The 21,849-nt window shown below is 39.4% G+C and overlaps 2 protein-coding genes across 8 annotated transcripts in view; both read left to right on the plus strand.

Moving 5' to 3' along the window:
- KIF21A (kinesin family member 21A) overlaps nucleotides 1-19,204 on the plus strand; it is an 84,776-nt gene extending 65,572 nt beyond the window's left edge. For 5 of the 7 annotated variants that reach the window (XM_031601187.2, XM_031601272.2, XM_031601436.2 and 2 more), the window contains 9 exons: nucleotides 3,540-3,650; nucleotides 4,234-4,362; nucleotides 7,952-8,088; nucleotides 11,393-11,573; nucleotides 11,912-12,076; nucleotides 12,685-12,802; nucleotides 13,550-13,720; nucleotides 16,595-16,794; nucleotides 17,929-19,204. In XM_031601187.2, the coding sequence (XP_031457047.1) occupies nucleotides 3,540-3,650; nucleotides 4,234-4,362; nucleotides 7,952-8,088; nucleotides 11,393-11,573; nucleotides 11,912-12,076; nucleotides 12,685-12,802; nucleotides 13,550-13,720; nucleotides 16,595-16,794; nucleotides 17,929-18,022 (1,306 nt within the window). In that variant the 3' untranslated portion in view covers nucleotides 18,023-19,204. The remainder of the gene's footprint in view (nucleotides 1-3,539; nucleotides 3,651-4,233; nucleotides 4,363-7,951; nucleotides 8,089-11,392; nucleotides 11,574-11,911; nucleotides 12,077-12,684; nucleotides 12,803-13,549; nucleotides 13,721-16,594; nucleotides 16,795-17,928) is intronic. The other 2 variants (XM_031601358.2, XM_090136275.1) reach the window with 1 other exon arrangement.
- Nucleotides 19,205-20,688: 1,484 nt separating this feature from the next.
- Nucleotides 20,689-21,849, plus strand: part of LOC116235496 (sucrase-isomaltase, intestinal-like) — a 50,827-nt gene continuing 49,666 nt past the window's right edge. Inside the window, exon 1 of the mRNA XM_090134386.1 lies at nucleotides 20,689-20,734. Within this exon, the coding sequence (XP_089990512.1) occupies nucleotides 20,689-20,734 (46 nt within the window). The remainder of the gene's footprint in view (nucleotides 20,735-21,849) is intronic.

Here is a 21,849-nt window from a genome sequence, read left to right on the forward strand (position 1 = left end):
GCCTTATGCAGACCGTACTTAACCTGAAGAAATCTTTACACTTGCATGCTCAATTTAATGTAAAGCTGATACAGACACAATACTAGGAATCCTCAGAAATCCTCTCTAGTTACAGACTGTGCTTTCTAGCAGAACAGTTTTACTAACTGAAATTATTACTTGATGCCAAATTAAACTAAAAATTTTGTTTTCATCCTTTTTATTATGAGGCCAGTAGTTGTCTCTCATGTACTCCAATGTGTTTTATTTCATTTGCTCTTAGTGTTCTTTTTATATCTTATGATATTACTGGTAATTATTAGCCATTCACTGCAAGAGGTGCTAGAGACCTGTATTGTTAAATACTAGCTCCTGTGTTCCATGAACTCTTGTGTAAACTAATTGCACATGTTGTATTCAGTAATATGGAAAAACCATATCCCATAGCCATCTTCATGTCACAAATGCTGGAATTAGGCATCTTTCACTATTCACCTGTCCTATTTGCATAATATTTTTACAGTGGTTTCCATCTAATGTACACTTGCAATTTTGTGTTATTTCTACTGTGTGTTTCTGGCATGTGCTTGAAGTGGCAAACATGAATCATAAAACACCGCTGACAGCAATTATTAACCCATGCTGATGCCTTCAGTGCATTTTACATGTTGAATATGCTTGAAAATAATGCTCTTGGGGGGTTAGGATGTGTGGGGAAACCCACCTATATTAGCAGTTAGCCTGAGTTCACTAGAGATTCTTGAAGCTCCAAGATTTAAAACATCAAGTGTTATGGCCTGACAACCAGGACTCAGGTAATAGCAACTTTTGCCTAGCTCCATCTCCTTTGTGAAAGTCATCTAGCATGTAGCAAAACAGAATTTTTCTACAGAACTGTATTCTGTGAGCATTATATAGTTGTCAGTAAATCAGTTCAGTCAGCAGCAGGCCTCACTTCTTGTGTTTTGTTAATGGTCAAAATTGCCACAATCAGCCTGGCTGTAGCGATGTCTTTGCTGTTAGTGAAAGGGTGTTTTTCTGGCTTTTTTCTTTTTCTTTTTACTTTCTACCAGCAGCCATGCTAGTAGAAAGTATACTGAGCTCTAGGTTTTTTCTTTTTTCTTTTTTTAAAGAAAAAAAAAGTAAAGAAAAAACCTAGAGCTCAGTATACTTTTTACTAGCATGGCTGCTTTTGCAGGTCACTTTTGAAGAAAGTTCTTTGTGAGCCACCTGGCCTTCCCATTTGAGCTATGTAGTGCTCATAGCTATTGTAATAAATTACATTCTGAAGCAGAGCGTAATCTTACCCGCAGTGAGCTTTAACTTCCTTGTGTCACTTAAGTGGCATTCAGAGATATGGAAGTAATAAAAGTAATCCAAAATATGCATTCTCTGGAAGTAACAGTAATTTTATGCTGAGATGTAAAGTGAAGTGTCTGCTTACGCACAAACGTTGCTGTGGAAACCCCACTGTTTTCTCAGTTCTGTGATGATTCCAAGAGGCACGTAAATGTCCATGGCTAATGCTGAGTCCAGCAGTCAGTTTGTTTGGAGTTTTGCTTTATAGGCACAGCTGGTTCTGTTGTCCTTTGATACTTCTACTTTCTCAGCAGCCTCTGCAGAGCAGAGTGGTCTCCTGTAGGTCTTGTGTCAGATTTGCCAGCTCTGTTCAGATGTCTCTGATATTATGGAAATCTTAAAGGATGCTGAAAACCTGTAATTAGATGCGTGTCTTTCACTTTTTCATTCAGGTCATCAATAGGGATGCACCTGATCTGTTTTTTTTTGTTCTTACATCTGTATTTAGGAAGCTCACTCTGGTAAGAACACTCCATTTCTCTAATACCTGCATTTCCAGGTTTTCAAAAAGGATTCTTAATATAATCCTACTCTTTACACCTTCTTTGGAGGTGGAAGACTCAAGTGACATGTAGAGAGTAAGCAAGAGGAAGCTGGCTGTATGCCTGACTATGCAGCACAGTGGTGTGAGCAGAGGAGTCTGTTCTTGGTTTATGGTGAGGCTTTTTTATTCTAGCAACTACACAGGATATGTGTAGGCAACCAAAGCAGGAAAGACTAGCTCAAGTTTTTCATCCTTCCTGAAAAATCTGTCTATTGGGCTGATCATAGGACTTCCGTGTGACTCAGAACTTCTTCATTCTTAAATACATACTGGTCTGACATAAAAAGAGGGGAGAAGAGTGTGTTCTGTTCCCCCTTCATTTGTGTCCTTTGCAGAATATGCTTAGAGGTAAGTAACCTGGAGTGGATTGAACCTATCTGTCCTTGTTTATGCTCTTTAACTGCTAGTCTTATATGCAAAACCGTAGAAGTTACTGCTTCTGTTCTCCATTCACCTGCCTTGTGCAGGCCCTGTTTGTTAGCAGCTGGGGGACAGTAGGGTCTGCATGCAGCTCATGGCACTAGGCCCTACAGGTGGGACCTTCCCCTTGTTATGGGTGCTTGTGTTCAGCATACATGTCATTGATCAGGACAGTTTGGTCAAGTAATTGTTCTTGGTTATGCTTTCCATTTAAAATTATGTTACCTTGCACACCAGTCGCTAGCTGGATTTTATATGGCACATTTTATATTCCCTTTCAAGGGAAACTGGCATAGCTTTTCTCATGGAGAAGTTGCAGAAGTAGATTCAGATCTGTGGAGCAATGATGCTATTAACTGTGTCAAGATGTTTGCCTGCCCACTTGACTTCATCTGCTTAATAAAGTTTTATGGCACAAAAGCACCTTCATAATCCACAGAATTGCTTTCTTCCTTTTAGTAATAATTTCTGGTCATTATATTGGTAAAAACAACCTCTAAGCACATCAAGGAAGCATAAGTCAAAGCACATATGGCTTTTCTGTTTGCCCAGCTGGTGAGAAACAGGAGTGGAGACCTTCCAGATTCTGTTTTTCAGTTCTGGTGAAATGATGACACTTGGATGCTAATGTTAGTATTGCACACTTGATCATTTGCTGTTTTTAATGGGGAGTGAATGTTGAGATGAAGACTACAATAACTGGGATTATTTTGCAGAAAGAGCTAGAGAGGCAAATGAAGGGAGGAGAGGGTAGGAAAAAAGTGTCATAATGGTCAGACTCTCAATGGAAAATACTTTTTTTTTCCCCTTACTGATTGTGAATTTAGTATCTCTTCTTGAATATCTTAATTAACATTTGGATTCATTCGTAAGAGCCATTATGATTTCTCTGTTCTTTGTGTCCATTTTAGATCTCAGACCTTCTGTCTTCTCTGTAATCTGAATTTGAAATACATGCTCCAGCTACCGTTATCTTTTTTTTTTTTTTTAGTCAATTTCTTTTATTATTGAATTAGTAGATCTACTGTTTGTTCTCAGTATCTTCTCTTGATATGTCAATGAACTGTGAAGGTTAATAAACTTGGTATATTTTTGTATTAAAATGTGAGAGCAAATATAGACCCACTAGTCTCAGGAGCTGCAATAATTACTTCCTTCTGAGTGAAAGAATGACAGTTAATATAGGAAAAGCAATTTTGTCAAGAGTAAAGTAAGGTAATGATTCCTCTGTCTTTAGTTCTAGACAGCCATCTTTGTCAGAGAAGAAGATATCTGAACCTTCACCTTTAGCCAAGAGAAAAACATATGAGAAAACAATGGAAAAGACAAAGGCAAAAGATCAAAAAATGTAAGATTCTTTAAAATTTACTTTCTCTGAAATAATTTAAGCTATGAATATATATTCTTGAAAAATAAATCTGTATTTTCTGTTTCTTTAATTTTAGGGCAGTTTTTTATTGTTGGCAATGAAATTTTTATTGTTCAATGTCTGTGTGTGTTGGCTTTTTTTTTTCTGTGTTGTTTGTTTTCCCCCAGAGTATCTTTCTTTAGATGTATAACTCTGGGCCAGAGCTCTGAGAAAACATCCTTTGGAGCATTTGCAAATGATTTATTGTATTTTTACTAAAGGGAAGTTATCAGTTTCTCCAAGAATTATGTTAGCACTTTTCCATTTTACATATGTGATTATTCTTTTTTCCTACATGGAGCTTCCACTATTAGCAAGTAATCTTTGAACGTTTTGCCACCTTGCAATCTGCAGCAGTTTGTAACCTTAAGTTTATTGCCTTCTTTGTGAAACATCTGTACCAAGTGTTACAATTTTATTTATTTGCTTTAAAAAAAGAGGATCTAACATTGTGAGGCATGTTGCATTTAACCTCTCTAATCATTCACAATCTGTTAAAGAAGATGTTCTTTTTTTCTTGTAGCTCAGATTCTGGAACCCCAGAGGCTAGTCTGTCACCTCCTACTTCCCCACCAAGCCGGCCCCGTAATGAAATGAATGTTTTTAGTCGTCTTACTGTTTCTCAGGGAAACACATCAGTTCAGCAGGATAAGTAAGTCACTGAGGGAAGCCTCAGCCCCCAACCAGGGAACCGCAAAGCACACTCAAGTTACCAGTGTAGTATCTGTTAGATGCCTTTCATCACCTACAAAACAGGAGGAGATGCTTCTCCTGTTTTTATGTATTTTTTTTTCAAGTAAAATACTCAAAACTTTCATGAAAGTGCAGAAAAAAATTCAAGAAAAGCAATTTCCTGCTGAACCTTGTTTCCTCTTTTCTAGGTTATGTCTGGTACTTGTAGTTTTAAAGCTTTCAGATGTGACAGAAAAGAGATGTAGAATTCTTAGATACGTGTTTTTGTGTGTGTTTGCACTTGAAAGTAGGATTTAGTTAACAATGTAGGAAATTACGCCTTTGACAGTTTTCCGGTTATTCCAGCTCTGAGCACTGTCACAACAGGACTCTGCATGGTGGAGTGTTGAAATATCTAGAACACAGTTGTTTAGGGATTATCCAAATTATTGAACAGACTAACATTCTGGGGTGGTCTGGAGGAGCAGGTGCTGTTGATATCCTGGTTAAAAGAAGCTCTGTTTCCTACCATGTTAGGCATCTGTTTCTGCAGAAGCTGTAGTCCAAATTGCAGCAGCCTTGAGTTGAACAGAATCTTTACTGCAGGTTTCACTACTGATAATAGTGCCATGCAGCTCTTATGGACTGCAACTCAAACTCAGAATAAACCTCTGGCTTGGACTATAGTAAGACAAAAAACAGGTCTCTCTATGCTATTTTTTTTCCTCTTTCACAAAGCTTTGCTCTTTTTCAGTGGTCTGCAGAGTCATCGAATACTGAGCAGTAGCTTACAAGGCTTCCAATAGCTTAACTGTGCTTCTAACTTCTGTATCTTAGCTGCATTATCTTATTGCTAACTCCCACTTAACTTTTTTCATTTTCTCTGAACTGCCTTTGAAATAAAATGGAAACTGCTGAATCTGATTTGAGTTAGAAATGAAGGAAATCTTAGGATGTTGCAAATGTTCGTGTCTTTTCTTCTTGTGTGTTTTCTGTGTCTTTATTTTTATTTTTAAACCCTTTTTGAAAAGGAGAGGTAAAGTATTTTGAAGTAACAATAATTTGCAAATTGCTGTTCCTGTTTCAGGGGACTATCAATATGTTTAATACATATATATTTTCCAGAATAACATTTTATGTTTCTTCTACACTTAACAGGCATTGATCAATTCTTTTTCCCCTTTCCCTACTTTCATTAGTAATTATAGTGCAGAGGTTAAATTTTATTCCCATCTTCCCCTTTTACTTTGTTGTCTTTACTTTTGTAAGAAAAAGTTGGGGAAATAAGAAAAGTCTTAGCAGGCATTACTCTGCTTCTTGGTTTGAGATAGTTCTCTGGGCAGTAAGTTACATTCTTAGACTATTTTATGACTTCCTATTTTCCCTAACGTTATCACGAGTTTATGGCATATCTTGAGCAATGCTGCCTACTGTGAGTTTGCATTGCTCTTCTCAATTGGCCATGCTGTTGTTTGTTCTTCTTGTATGGAGGCTTTACTTTGCTGCTGATACCTATATTCTTTCTCCTCACAATTCCACCACTGTTGATTGTAGGTCTGATGAAAGTGATTCCTCTCTGTCGGAGGTACACAGGTACTCTCTTTCTCTTTTCTGTTTTCCTGGCATCTCTCACTGACGTTATTCCAGTTCTTAGGAAACTTCATTTTGCTGCATGAATTTTCCTGAGCTTGTGCACCGTAAAATTTTTTTTGCTTTTGCTAGAGGGTTAAAAATTTGAAATTTTGGTCAAGCATGTCTTCCCTGCTTTCCCCTCTTCTTTCTTTTTTTTTCTCCTTGAGCATGTCAGGTGTTCTTATCATTTTGTTTTAAATGAAGGAGGTGTACAACTTCCCCAGACATATTCTACTTTTTTTTTTTTGAAAAAGAGAAAATGTTTTCTTGTTTTCTCGATGCCTTTCTCTATTTAATTCCTCCTTGTTCAGTTGTATGCTTTGGTCACTAGTAATTAAATTCTAATGCAAATAAAAGTGAATAAGTCCTACCATGTCTTTCTGATAGGGTGCATAGCTGTTCCAGAGATTAAAGAAATGTCTCTACTCATGTTCTGTGTGGCTCAACTGTGGCTTAGAATGTTGGCACTCAGTGAAAAATTGGACTTTATCAACAGAAAGGCAGTCAAAGAGCTAATAATAACGTGACGGTGGCTTTGTCTAGTCATAGTAGCATCTGCAGCATGTTTTGTCTGCAGATTTCAAAGCACTGCACACAGATAAATAGCTCTGGGACATGTATTTTTTGCCTCATGTCAAGGAAAAGAGTGGATGAGAGCAGCAGTAGGAATAATTCTCAGTTTAGAGGCAGCACAATCCACTGGAGGATATTACAGAGAAAAAACATTAGTTCTGTATAGTGTCAGGTAACAAAAGCACAGAGACCTAAAACAGTAGTAATAAAAACAAAGTAAACTACCTATTCTATAATTCTTGAAAACACTGTAAAAAGAGGCAGATTGGAATACAAACTACTTATCCCAAAATGCAGAAGTTAGGAATGCGATGAATGAAGATGTGCTGTTAGTAAAGATGAAGTAAAATCATAATTTCTAAGACTGTACCAGATAAACAAGCTAATTGCCACAAAGTTGGCTCATAGCAGTAGAGGCTTCTTCCTTCCTGTAGCAAGCTTCTTTGGGGCAGTATTATTATTATTATTATTATTACATTTTCTTAAAACTGATGTTTTTTTGACATCATGGCTATCTATTTCTTGTAATTATGAATGCAGTCCCCAGCCAGGCGTGGCAGTGAGTCCTAACTGTGAGCTGGTCAGGTCACAGCGTTCTGTTGTATGTTTATGCCCATTACTAGGGCCAACAAGGTAGGCTTTTCTGCACTTCACAGAAATGGATGGATTCCCTCTGTGTATGCAGTAGTATACATAGGATTTTAGACTGCTAATAATTATTATTTGGTGATAAGTCATTTGATTTTTTTTTTTCTTTTTCTTTTTTTATTTTTTTCAGGCTGGGTTACAGCCTTTTTGTACCACTACAGAGTTAGCTACAAATGACCTGGAAAGATTCCTTTGGGGCTATCTGTACTCACACCATGCTCTCTTATAGCCATAGAAGTTTGGCAGTGGGTACAAAGTGTAGTAGGGACCCTTACATGGATGCACAAGTTAGCAATTCTCCAAGCTTACCTGTAGAAGGAAGCTAATGCCAAATGGCTTCTGAGTTTGGAATTGGCTGTGTATGTTACACTGACTACATTTTTCAGGCATGCTATTTGGACTAAGTTGTCTTTCTGCAATTTGCAGAGTTATGGCTGTTCCAATGAATCCAGGAGCTTTCAGTATCTTGCACGTACCCAGCACTCAGCATCTTGTATCTTTTTATTTCTTTTTTTTTTGTTGTATGTGATTTCCTTTAGCCCAGTGTTGACACTTGCTAAAGCTAAATAGTAAAAATTCTTAAATAGTTTATGAAAGGTGTTCAGTTGTTCTACCCTCACATGTAAGAAAATGAAATTTATCTAAATGTAGGGGAAAAGTTAGTTACTTGATTTGTCTATTACTATGCCCATCTCACACTTCCTTTTTTTCTTTAGGGGGATAATTAACCCATTTCCTGCTTCAAAATGCATCCGAACTTCCCCACTGCAATGTATCTATACAGCTGAAGGACATGCCAAGCCTGTGCTTTGTGTAGATGCAACAGATGACCTTCTCTTCACTGGATCCAAAGGTTGGGCAATTTTTGTATATCCGTGGTGCATATGCAGGCTGCTTTTTCATCTTTGGTTATTGTGAAATTCCTGATTTGTGCTTACTGCAGTGAATGCAGTGAAAAATTGTGAGTGTCTATAATACAACATAAGCTGAAGAAGGATTTACTGCAATTATGTACAGATTTTCAGTCTTATTGTTTAGTATTTAGCTATTTATTTGTAGTGGAAAAAATAACTCTCAAGAGCAACATTAATACTTGTTGAATGATATGGTAACAGGCTTACATGATGTGCAATGCAAAGTAATAGCCTCAGGCTGTAAAATTATAGAACAGAATCATAGAATCACTGAGGGTGGAAAAGACCTCTAAGGTCATCCAGTCCAACCAGGTATCTATCACCAGTATTTGCTACTAAACCATGTCCCTCAGTACAACATCTAAACATTTCTTGAGTACCTCCAGGGTTGGTGACTTCATTACCTCCCAGGGCAGTCTGTTCCAATGTCTGACTGCTCTCTCAGAGAAAAAATATTTCCTAATATCCAAGCTGAATCTCCCTCGGTGCAACTTGAGGCCATTCCCTTTAGTTCCATTGCTAGTTACAGGGGAGAAGAGGCTGACTCCCACCTCACCACAACCTTCCTTCTGGAAGTTGTAGAATGCAGTAAGGTCACTCCTGTGCCGCCTCTTCTCCAGGCTGAACAATCCCAGGTCCCTCAGCCACTCCTCACAAGACCTGTGCTCCAGATCCCTCGATGTCCTTCTTGCAATGAGACACCCAAAACTGAACACGGTACTCGAGATGTGACCTCACCAGTGCTGAGTACAAACATCGACCAACACCCCCAGGTCCTTTTCTTCCATGCAATCTTCCAGCCACTCTGCCCCAGCATTGTCTGGGGTTGTTGCGGTCAAAGTGCAGGATCTGGCACTTGGACTTCTTGAACTTCATCCTGTTTGCCTCAGCCCAGTGATCCAGCCTGTCCAGATCACTGTGTAGGGCCTCCCTATCCCCAGATAGACACTTCCTGCCAGCTTGTTGTCATCTGCGAATTTACTGAGAGTGCACACAGTGCCCTCATCCTGGTCGTCAGTAAAGATATCGAGCAGGACAGGCCCCAATACCAACCCCTGGGGATCACCAGTTGTGACTGGGTTTCCAGCTGGATTTAACTCTATTCACCACCACTCTCTTGGCCAGGACATACAGCCAGTTCTTTACTCAGTGAAGAGAGTATGTGTCCAAGCCATGGGCTGCCAGCTTTTCCAGGAGAATACTATGGGAGACAATGTAGAAGACTTTGTAGTAGTAGAGGTAGGGATTAGCATATCTTAACAGCAGGACAAGGGGAAATGATTTTAAGTTGAGGGAGGGGAGGATTTAGGTTGGACGTCAGGGGGAAGTTCTTTACAGAGAGAGTGGTGAGGTGCTGGAACAGGCTGCCCAGAGAGGTTATGGATGTCCTGTCCCTGGAGGTGTTCAAGGCCAGATTGGATGGGGCCCTGGGCAGCCTGGTCTAGTATTAAATATGGATGTTGGTGGCCCTGCCTATGGCAGGGGGTTGAAGATTCATGATCCTTGAGGTCCCTTCCAGCCCTGGCCATTCTGTGACTCTTTGGCTGTCCTGCCTAAAGAGTTCAAACAGATTAAACCTGCAAAGCTAGGGCAATTTTCTACTTACCACTTACATCTCATTAACTGTCCCCTTTGGGCTGTAAAATTGTATGACTGTTATGGATGGGCTGTGTTTTAGTAGTCACTACATTTCCTAGTGGGTGGAACAATCTATAAACTCTTCAAGCTGGTGGGAATAGTATTTTGGAAGAAAACATTTCCCTCCTATTTTTTTGGTGATTCACCATTCACTCAGGTTGACTTAAAGGGAGCACAATCAGACCTCAGTGATTATTTTACATAACTTTTTAGGTGATACTGAAGAGTGTTTGCTTTTGTGTTCTTTTTCTGGGCTTTTTCATATGAGACAATTACAGCAAAGGACTTATGTTCTCAGTCATGCATGAAACTCTTGAAGACTCCTGTTATCCCATATAAAGCCTGTATAATAATCCACTGTTATTTTTGACCACAAAAGATCAGATGATCTGAAGTGGTGGCTGTAAAGAAGTTAATGCCTCTAACAGACTTTCCTTCTCACATAACATATAAGTTCTGAAACTTCAGAGCATCCTTATTTATTCCTGTATTAACACAGAGAGCACCATCAGAGTAGATCTTCCATTGCTAACATTTAGATGTGGTTTCTAGCTACTCTATTGCCTGTATATTAAGAATATCAAGACACACTGTTACAGTCCGTTGACAAACTTTTGGCCTTCAAAGTTTTTAGCCAAGGTTTTAGTGTTTTGTGACTGTATGCAAATGCAAGAAGATAAGATATTTTCAGCTTCTGCAAATGCTGCCCACTTGATCTGTATTGAGATTTCAAATTTACTGGCTTTCATATATGTATTTTTTTTAACACAGGAATGCTTGCAGATGTTGTAAATATTTGCTTTCTTGTCATATGCTAGCTTCTCATGCTTGCCTTCTTCCTGCTGTTGTCACAATTGCTGACACGTGAGGTTTGCTCTTCATGCTCCCAGTATTTATTCCAGTTAAAAATGTACTCCTAAAACATAGAGTGATTCTGACATGGTGGAACAAGGAGGGTTTCAGGTGTGGGCTCTATTCAGTGTTGCAAAATTCTTGAACTTCTACGTGTTTGGGGTTTTAGCACACAAAAGTTTGCAGTGTTTAAATTTCATTGCTACTGAAGGAAACCTATGACTAAAGCACTTATGCTGGAATTTTCAAAGGCAGCTACTGTGCTGAATAGTTTGTGTTGCTTTTTGCCTTTATACTTGTCATGTCTGTCAGCCCTCCTTCATTCTGAAGCATACATTCCCTCCTGAACTATGATCTTGATGAAGAATTTGTAGGTGTAAAATTGGGTGATTCTCTTGATCATTGTCAGTCATCCAAACCTGACACCCTCCAAACTTTCTCTTACATTCTTTCCTTGAGAAGGGATTTTATCTTTTAAAATATTATTGGACCTAATGTGCATATCTTGGACTTGACATATAAGGATTAACCTTGCTTTTTTTCATGATGGTAGATGAGGCCCTTGTGTATTCTTTAAGACCAATTTAATATAGACATTTTGTGCAGTGTATATCAAAAGAGAGTGATATATTTGAATGCAAATGGATATATGGATTGGTTTGTTTATTTTAATTATTAGCCTTGTGGAAAAACATGACTACTTTACTTCTTAATTCCTCCCCCCCTTTTTTTGTTTTTCTTGACTTTATGTAGACCGTACCTGTAAAGTCTGGAATCTGGTAACTGGACAAGAGATTATGTCTCTAGGGGGTCATCCAAACAATGTTGTTTCTATAAAGTATTGCAACTACACAAGTTTGGTCTTCACAGTCTCAACCTCCTATATCAAAGTGTGGGACATCAGAGATTCTGCTAAGTGTGTTCGAACGTTGACGTAAGTATGTTAAACCTTGAATAACAGAAGCTTGAATGAGTTTTAATCTAAAATTAGATTAAATTCAGTAGTAAGCACAGTGTAACTCAAATATGTTGGGGCTGGAGGTTTTATTTACACATTCAAGCTAAGTCAGTATAGGGTATTGGTAATATATGAAAACATGAGTTTGTTTGCATGCATGCCTGTAGTGTTTCAGCAGGTCTTTGGTATTCAGTACTGGCTTTATAGTCTTTTTGCTCAGGTAAATGGGCTTTATTTTAAATAACATGTAAAGTAAGGAGGACGTTATGTAGTTGTCTTACTCATTTCTACTTTTTTCTGCTCCCTTTGCTCAGGTCTTCTGGCCAGGCAATGCCTGGTGATGTGTGTTCAGGAAGTACAAACAGAACAGTCACTATCCCAGCTGGAGAGAATCAGATTAATCAGATTGCACTAAATCCAACTGGCACATTCCTCTATGCAGCTGCTGGAAATTCAGTGAGGATGTGGGACCTGAAAAGGTACTGAACACCAGTGGAAGAGCATGTTCCTTAAGAGGTCACATGCACATATGAAGCAAAGTCAGTGAGATGTTTCCTGTATGTGGTAATATCCATAACCATGAGATATAGCCAATTAGCCAGTAGCTAATTTTTGCTACAGTTGTTACTGAGATAATGGTGGAAGAGCTCTTTATTTCCTCATGTGGTAAAGTTATGATGAATTGTTTAAGTAAAAATTATTGGAAAAAAAAAAAGCACTGAAGAATGATGTGATAAATTTATGTGTTGTGACTGGAAATTGCCAATGAGATGATGAAAATCTACTGATGTAATGCAATATAATGTATGGCTATGATCATTATTAGGTAGTACTTTTCCAAACAGAACCCACATTCAAAGAGAGCATTCAAAATACTTTATGGGGTCTGACGTGTTTGTTTGTTTTTTTAACACAGAAGCTTTGGTTTCCATTTAACAATGATGTAGCATTTTTATGTGGGTATAAGCAGCAGAGTATGTAACCAGAGGATAAGTTGGAAGATCCATTCTAGCAGAGACTTTATGGTTTATGTTGGATACACAGAAAAATAGAAAAGCCTCAGTCATTTCTTCTCTTCTTCTTGAAGATTTCAGTCTACAGGAAAGCTAACTGGTCACCTGGGTCCTGTCATGTGCCTTACTGTGGATCGAATTTCCAATGGACAGGATCTTATTGTCACTGGTTCAAAGGACCATTATATAAAGGTAAGCCATTAATATTTGCCTGTGTATTTAACTCCTAACATCAGTATGAGTTGCAGGCTTCAGCAGAAGTGACCCATATCTGAAATCTGATAACCCAAATGGAAATTCTTCTATTAGTTATAGATTATGGATAATGTTTGGTTTTAATAACTAGCACTTAAGTGGTATTTTTTATCATGTGATGGAATGTTCTTGAAAACATCGTGGATCAGATTGTCTATAATTCATCTTTTTCCTCATTGCATGAGGTGACTTTAGATGTGTGAGGTCTTAGAGACGTATTTGCAACACCTCCTGTTTAGGTGCTTTAACAGGCTCAAAGTTACTTCAATGAATGCATCTGTTTTGGGGTGCAGGCCTAGTTCCCTTGGCAGAGATGCTCTGTATGCTCCCTACATAGGAGCTCAAGCATTACCCCAGTTGTGAAGTGGGGATGGAGAGAAGTCTGTGCGCTTCAGTCTTTCGGGTGATTCATTAGCACATATTTCTTGATTGCTCTGAGTTGTGTTAAAGACTGCATAGTGAGAATATGAATCTCACTATGCATAGTGAGATTATGATGCTTTCTTGTATCTCATCATCGTGATTAATTTCATTCAATGTTAGGGAGTCTGTTCTTTATTTGTAGCCTTTTTTCTCTACTTCAACCAGAGTGTATCTGAACCCACAAGCTCCGCTGCACGTCTCCAAGCTGGTTAGATAGCAGATAATTTTGCTAATCATATTTGAACATTTATTTTGTTTCAGATGTTTGATGTAACTGAAGGGGCTCTTGGAAGCGTAAGTCCTACACACAATTTTGAACCTCCTCACTATGATGGCATCGAAGCACTTGCTATTATGGGAGACAACCTTTTCAGTGGATCAAGAGATAATGGAATTAAGAAATGGGACTTGGCACAGAAAGACCTTCTTCAGGTAATATAAAAATCACATTACTAATGTGACAGTCATGTTTAGTACGTTTCTCAGGCTGTGTAAATGTTGAAGTTTAGATGATGACTGTTTGCAAGGACAAGAAGGTGATAGGAGATGGTCAACATGGATTCATGAAGGAGGAATTATACCCAGTCAGACTGAGCCTTCTCTGACTGGCTTGATGGATGAGGGGGAGAATCTCATGTTTTTCATCCAGACTGAACAAGGCTTTTTACACTGTCTGTGATAATATGCTTATTCACAAACTGATTAAGTATGTGAAGCACTAGAGAAGTGCACTGTGAGATGAACTGGAAACTGGCTGAACTTCTGAGCTAAAAGGATTATGACCAGCAGCACAAAGCCTAGTCACTAGTGGTGTATCCCAGGTGTCAATATTGGAAGCGATTCTCTTTAATATTTTCATTGATGGCTTGGATGATGCAGCAGAATGTAGTCTGAGCACGATTGCTGGTAATACAAAACCATGAGCAGTGGTTGGTAGAGCAGATGGTTGTGCTGCCCTTCAGAAGGGCTTCTACAGGCTGGTGCAGAGGAGCGTCATGAAGTTTGACAGATGGAAATGTCGAGTCTTGCATACCATAAGGAGTAACTCCAAACACCAGTAGTACAGGCTGGGGGCCAGCCAGCTGCAAAGTGCTCTTGCAGCAAGTGTACTCCCAGACTGCATTAGGATGAGAGCTGATGGGGTGTTGATCCTTCCCATCTGCTCTGCGCTGGAGAAATGCATCAGGAATTGCTATCTCCACTGCTGGGCTCCCCAGTACAAGAGAGACATGGACAGACTGGAGCAAGTTCAGCAAAGACCTGAAGCTGAGCTTTGTGCTGAAAGAACTTTAAGAGGATTAGGGAACTGGAGCCTCTCTCATGAAGAGACACCAAGAGAGCTGGGTCACTTCAGCCTGGAGAAGAGAAGGCACAAGGGGATATTGTCAGTATATGCAAATACCTAAAATAAGAAGGAGAAAAGATAATGGAGCCAGACACTGATCAGTAGTATCCAGTGGAAGAAAAATAAACAGAAACTGAAATGCATGAAATTCCATTTAAATGGGGAGGAAAAAAAAAAAAAGCTGAACAACCTACTCTGGCAGACCCTGCTTTGAGTAGGGGATTGAACTAGGTGATCTCCAGAGATCCTCAGCCAACCTCAGCTATTCTGTGCTTCTGCAGACATAACATGGAATCATAGAACCATTAATGTGTTGGAAGGGACCTTTTATGATCATCCAGTTCCAACCCCCCTGCTATAGGCAGGGACATCCCTGTTTGAGCATTCCCCAGTTGCTCAAAGCCCCATCCAGCCTGGCTTTGAATGCTTCCGAGGAGGAGGAGGCATGCACAGCCTTACTGGGCAGCCTGTTCCAGTGTCTCACCACCCTGACAGTAAAGAATTTCTTCCTAACATCTAGTCCAAATCTGCCCTCTTCCAGTGTAAAGCCATTTCCCTTTGTCCTGTTGCTACTTGCCTTTATAAAATGTCCCTCCCCAGCGTTCCTGTAGCCCCCCTTCAGGTATTGGTAGGCTGCTATAAAGTCTCCTTGGAGCCTTTTCTTCTCCAGGCTGAAGAGTGCAGTTCTCTCAGCCTGTTCTCATAGGGGAATGCTCCAGGCCTCTGATCCAGCCCCCTAATGGCCCTCCTCTGCACCTGCTCCAACACCATGTCGCCTTGTGGTGGGGGCTCCAGAACTGGATGCAGTACTTCAGGTGGGTTCTCACCAGAGCAGAATAGAGGGGCAGAATCACCTCCCTTGACCTGCTGGTAAGAACATCTGTAACTCAGTTATTTTTCCGTAAATGTAGATATAATTTTGATTTGATCACGTACATGGTAATATAGTAGAATCTAAATAGCGCCGGTTTCATCTGTATTCCTGGTATTCCTTGATATGACTGTTTTAGATAAGGATCAATGCCTGAAATAGAGCTGAACCTGCTTTAAAATATAAATAGTAACATTCCAAGACATAAGTCATGAGTGGAAGACTTAATTGATGAAAATAACTCAGCAAATGTATTATTCAAAAAAATTTGGAGATCATCTACTTCACTTAGTGCAATGCATCCCAAGCAGTGTATATTATAGCTAAAGCCTCAGGATGTTCCTAGAAAGCTTCAGGATGTTCCTGAAAGCTTTCTCCGTGGTGGGAAAGGCAACAAAAAGTTCCTGCAGAATTGGAGAAGAGCTGGTCCCGCTTCCCTTAGAAGACAGCAAACTTGAGCTATTGCATCCCAGGTGTTTGTATCCCTGGTGTATTTTGTTCTCAGCCATTCTGTGAAGTGTTTTGCTTTCTGAATCAGCAGTAAAATGTTAGTGTCCTTCCTCAATAAATAATAAATGATTTTAAGTGCCATATCATAAAATCATTTTAGAAACTGTAATGGGAAAAAAAGAAAAGAGAAAGACAAATGGTTTTTGCTTCCCTGGTGTATTTTTTGATAGGTGTGTTGGATTTTCTTTCGCTTTCTAAGTTTTACAGACAGACTTGAAAAACCCACAGCAGCCATACGTGCATTCAAATATGCATTTGAACATGCATAGATTTAGCATTATCCCAAAGTAATTTTCTGTTCCACCTCATGGCAGTTGTACATTTTAGATTTTTTTTTCTTGTTCTGTAACACTGATTTTCAAAGAGAAACAAACCCAAGGTGACTTACATAAAAGTAGCCTCATGGAAGAAAGGTACCTCCTTACTCTAATAAGTAGCAGGGGTTGACATAATCAACCACAGGACAGGAATTGGGCTTAGAACTCGAGATTATTTTTTTTTTTTTTAGTTTCTGCTTCTGAGCTCAATCATCTATAATTCTTTTTCACCCTATGAGATTCATCTGCTTTCTGTTTTTCAGCAAGTTCCTAATGCTCATAAGGACTGGGTGTGTGCTCTGGGCCTGGTGCCTGGTGCTCCAGTTCTGCTCAGCGGCTGCAGAGGAGGAACCCTCAAGCTCTGGAACGTGGACACCTTTGCACTAATTGGGGAGATGAAGGGACATGACAGTCCTATAAATGCAATCTGCACCAACTCCAGCCAGATTTTTACAGCATCAGAGTGAGTTTTTCTTATCCATAAACCCTTTTTTTATATAGTTTTAGCTGCCGCATTTAGATCTTCAGCTGTGTTAGTCGCTAGCAGAAGTGGGAGGACCTGGTCCATGCCTCTAAGTGCCAGTAACCTACAGCAGTGGTCTCTGAAGTGGAGCGTGTGCACTGCAGGGTATATGAAAGTGATCCTTTAGGATGGGAGAAGAAAATATTGGAACTTTGGTGCGTATGTATAGATGAATAACAATAAATATATTGGTAGTGCATGCTCAGTAATTTCTTAGTGATGGCATGCATGAGTAAAACACTTCAGAGACCTCTGATGTGCAGGATGGCAGAGGGAGAATTGGACAATACTGAGTACTTTACCATCTTGCACGTCTGCAATTTGGCTGTTCACTGCTAGGACTGACTCTTGACATGTGGGAATGTTTCTAAATGCCATGTTAAGTGCTGGCCTAGAGCAGAAGCTTTGCAAGTTGTCCTCCTGTCCTTTAAACACCTTGATATTTGCTCCGTCAGTAAATGTGGGCATATTAAGAAATTAAACTAATCCCAAAGAAAGTAAAGTGGAGGGGACTGCACTGAGAGGTGCAGGCTTTGCACAGGAGCTGTGAACACTGTTGTCTTATGTTCTGGTGCTAAGCATTGTTGGAATTGTCAGAGATGATGTCCCTATTAATTAATATCTAAAGATATTAATATGCTTAGGTCACGTGCAAATGAAATTTTATTATTAGCAGAAAATTTCATCCTTTTGGGACTTGTAAATACTGTGCTGAAGGCCTCCAGAACTTGGGGTGTTTGAGTGAGAAAAATTCTATGCTGTGCTAAAGTCTGGTTTGACTGCTGCATCCTGATGTATTTTCTTTGTTGCTGTTTGTTTTTGGAGAAGGAAATAAGAAATACAGGAGTTGCCATTTAAGGCAATCTTCTCAATAGCAAGTACATGAGTGAGTGCTTATGCTTCATAGTGTTTGCTTCACCTTCACAGATTATATTGCTATTTAAGGAGACAAATTCCTCAGTTCTCTAGAAATGCCTTTCTGAATGAGGCACCTGCAGCCTTTTTCCTCCTGTCTTGCTCCCTCTCCAACTTAATCACCTAACTAGAATTCTGGTTTGGTTTTTTGTTTTTCAGTGACAGAACTGTGAGGATCTGGAAAGCTCGGAATGTGATAGATGGCCAGATCTCTGATGCAGGAGATGCAAGTGAAGATCTGGCCAGTAACTGAGATGATGGGCATAAATAAATATGTTGATGAAGTTGAAGTGCACCCTATGCAGTTTGCTGCATACTTATTAAGTGAATGCCGATGACTGGAATGAGCTGAAAAATAAGAGTGAACTCTTCTATTAGACCTGCTGTCCTTAAAGTATGTACTGTATGTAGGGAAAAAAAAAACCCAAGGGTAGCATTCTTGTATCTCAGTGATCACGTATGTATGTCTATATATAATGGCTGAATTTGTGTGCACTTGTGTAACACTTGCAGTTTGAGTTAACTGGAAGTCTGTCTTCTCTAATTACCATCTCAAAATTATAACCAGGAATATATTAAAAGAGTGCTCTGCTGTATTTCACTCACAAGTATGATCAGCTGTGTTGCATTTTAGGGTAGCAAGGGACTGATGATGTCCTATTAATAAGCCTTTGATTATGACAGATGTTGTTTCAAGATTTTAAAGGTCGCTTACCCTGTTGTTAGGGAAGTGAAGTGAACAAAAGATGGGGGGAAGCTGTTAGGGCAGATTGTTCTGATATAACTGTGTCCTGCTAACAGCAAATGCTATATGATTTGTTCTAACGTTAGGGTATAATCCTTGTTGACCAAAGCTGTTCAGCTGTGTATACTCTGTGCTCAGGACTAGAACTAAAATGCTCATAAACTGGTATGTTTTATTAGTGTTTTGCCTATAATCTGTAATGACTAGATGTTCTTAATATCATCACAGAAGCATACCTTAATCTATTTTTCTTATGAATTCGTTTCTATCATCTCACATTTTCTTTTTTTAAAGCAAAATATCTTTCCTTTTTATCTAATTTTATATGCTGCTAAATGTATTTTAAATACACTGTTTTGCAAACCTTGGCAGTTACTTTGAGAACTGAACCACGTGTATTGGGAAAGCTATGTAAATAGATGGTTGTATAAAGAAAATATCTTATCATGTGCCTGTATGACTTTTAAAGTTCCTAGAATGTGGATATTGAGGGAGGATGTATAATTTAGCCAACTGCTCTGAATATTAATTTGTAAATTCTGCAAATTTTAAAAACTTATGTAGATTCAGATACAGTGTTTGGATGTTGAGGTTTTTTGTTCTTAGTTGTTTTGTTTTTCCCCAGAAAAATATAAGTCTGTAAATTATAGCTTGTGTAGGTAACACTTTAAATAAAGATGTGAATGTGAACTATTTCTTTGTGTTTTTCTTCATAATTCCTTATAAACAGTTCACTTGCAAAGGCCCCACATGTGAAAATGCACAGTGTTACATAATACAGTAGAATGCCTTGGTGGGTAATACAGCCCATGGGTTGATATCCCAGTCCTGTCTTCTAGTTTGCTATTGTTTTTGTTTCAGTGGTACTCAGGAAGTCTAGCAGGATTCCCTTGTACCAAGTACAGTACTGACTTCAGATGGAGCAGATGTGTCCTGTTCTCAAGAGATCATTTCTTCCCTTATTACACAGTGTCAAGCAAAGAAAAGCTCTGAAGCTCCTAACTCATCTTTGAGAAGTTATTTCCTTCTCAGCTCAGCTGGAAAGCAGATGAAACTGCATACTCCATGTGATTTAAGTCTATTTAGCCCAGGTTTTGGCAGAAATAAGTAATGATATGTATTGTTAAGCAGCATACAGGTTAGGAGTTAAAACAGTCACTGTTTGGTATTGCTGCTCCTTACCTCTCATGCTTTTGAGGAGTTTAAAAGGTGCCTGCACACGCGTGTTGTTGACCTGAGGAAATGGAGTGGATTTATGTGCAAGAAGCTGTGCCTGGTGCAGGGTACCCCTTCTGCCTGCCTCGGGCGTTGGTGCACGTTTGGGTTCTCTGGGCAGCCCATGTCCTCAACAGGGCTGCTGCTTTCCCAGTCTGTAATACAAACGCTGTAGTTTTCAACTGCTGTTTTTTAAAAGTCCTTATAAAACTAAGAAATTGCTGCTTGCTGTCAGGCTGTTCTGCCTGTTCTGTTAATGGACCATATGGTGAGGGTCTGTTGTTGCAACAGTCTGAATTACAGATGCTTCTCTCTGGTAATGCTTGAAAACAGACATTTTGTTTTATGAAGCTGTCTTGTGGCTAGCACCAATATAACTCTTTGATAACGTGTGTATAGAAAGTTATTTTTTCCTCTGGGAAGACATCACATCAAAATGAACCTTACTGTACAACACAGGCTTATCCTGGAAGTTCTTGCCATCAGATATTTGGAGGAAATTTGTCATTCTGTAAAGGTCGGAGTCCCAGTCCTTGTTTATATGGGTATTTCTTCAACTGCGTTGGTTTTTCTCCAGACATTTAATTTTAGTATAAAGTTGTGTATCTGACAAAAGATAAATCAGAAAAGGGTAAACACAGGGCTCTGGGGGGGGTTCCATAAGGAGAGAAGAGTCTCTGGGAAATAATTTTTGGGAAGTCTTGGGAAAATGATCCTCTCTCAAAGCTGGAGTTGAGAAATTTATCAAGGTTTGTGAACAAATTTGTCACCAGCCCTATCTTATCTGCTGCTTAATGATTGCAAGGCCACATGTTACAGTAACCTGAGTTTTTGGGATTAGATTTGAGAAAATATTGATAATGTCTCATTAATAATCAGAACAAGATAATTGAGGTGTGTGTTGTACCTTGGCCTGGTATATAAGGCTGCAGGATGCGGCCAGACGTCAGTGCTCAGCCATGGATGGGGTCAGGGGGCTCTGGCTCTTGGTCACCGTGCTGGCAGGTAGGTGCACAGGACTTCTTTTTGTCACGGGACTTAAAAGCAAGATCTAAACACAGCAACAACAGGAAAGATATTGGGGTGGGAGCTCTTCACATGGAAAAGGAGAGGACTGGCGTAGGGCTGAACTCCATCTGAGGTGCCTCTATGGGAAGGCAACAGTGCTGGCTCATTTTATAAATATACCCCAGTCCAGCAGTGCATTCAGCTCTTGGTACCAGAGCAGATGGACTGAAGTCATTCAGCTGCTGAAAGGTAATGTTACCTTGGATAATTTGCTTCCTGGGATTTTTTTACCCACGTATATCAGTGGTGAATCAGTCTGGGGTATAATAAGGAGAGAATAGAGCTGATTCTCATTGTATTGAGAGATAAGGGTAGAGGGAAGCAGCAAACGTGAAGGTGAGCCCACAATGCAAGGACTTGTACTTGTGAATGAGAAGGAATGTGGTGATTTTTTACTCCTTGCTCACACCTTATTGCAGCACCCTCTAACAATTTTGTAGAAGTAAAGTCAGGGTTTTTAAAAACAAGCAGGAATGCTTTTTCATTTCTATCTTTCAAGCTCCCTCTCTTTAGCTTCTGTTCCCATGGAAATTATCAGGGAAAAAGAGCACGTAGCCCCAGCTATTGCTGAGTTTGGCTGCTCTTTTGCATTTCATTTCAACACATGCTTACAAACATAGGCAGTAAATGCAGGGGAAAAATGATGCAAAGGCTTTAAAATAAAAATAAGAACAAAAAAAAAAGAGTAGAAGGAGGAATTTGCACCTTTCCCTTGCCATTATGCTGTATGGATAGCAGGAATTTAGGGAACAAGAGGTGAAAGAAGCTGCAGCCTGATTCAGCTGCTCAGACCTGAGCGTGTTACCAAAATTGCCAGGAGAGCTCCAGCTTCATGCAGAAGGGGGGCTTTCTTGGCTCCTAGGGAAGCAATTTTTTTCCCATCAAACTTTCCATTCACAATATCCTTAAGAAGTGTTTTGAAGGCATTTCATGATAGAAATAAGTTGATAAGAGTCTCCCGTGAGATGTCAATAACCTGCTCTGCTGTGTTCAGTCATGTTGTAAGTAATGAAAAGAGCGATGCTGCATTTTATTCCTACTGGGAAAAAATA

Source organism: Phasianus colchicus, chromosome 1 (genome assembly GCF_987193195.1).
Source record: "Phasianus colchicus chromosome 1, bPhaCol1.hap1.1, whole genome shotgun sequence".
NCBI lineage: Eukaryota > Metazoa > Chordata > Aves > Galliformes > Phasianidae > Phasianus > Phasianus colchicus.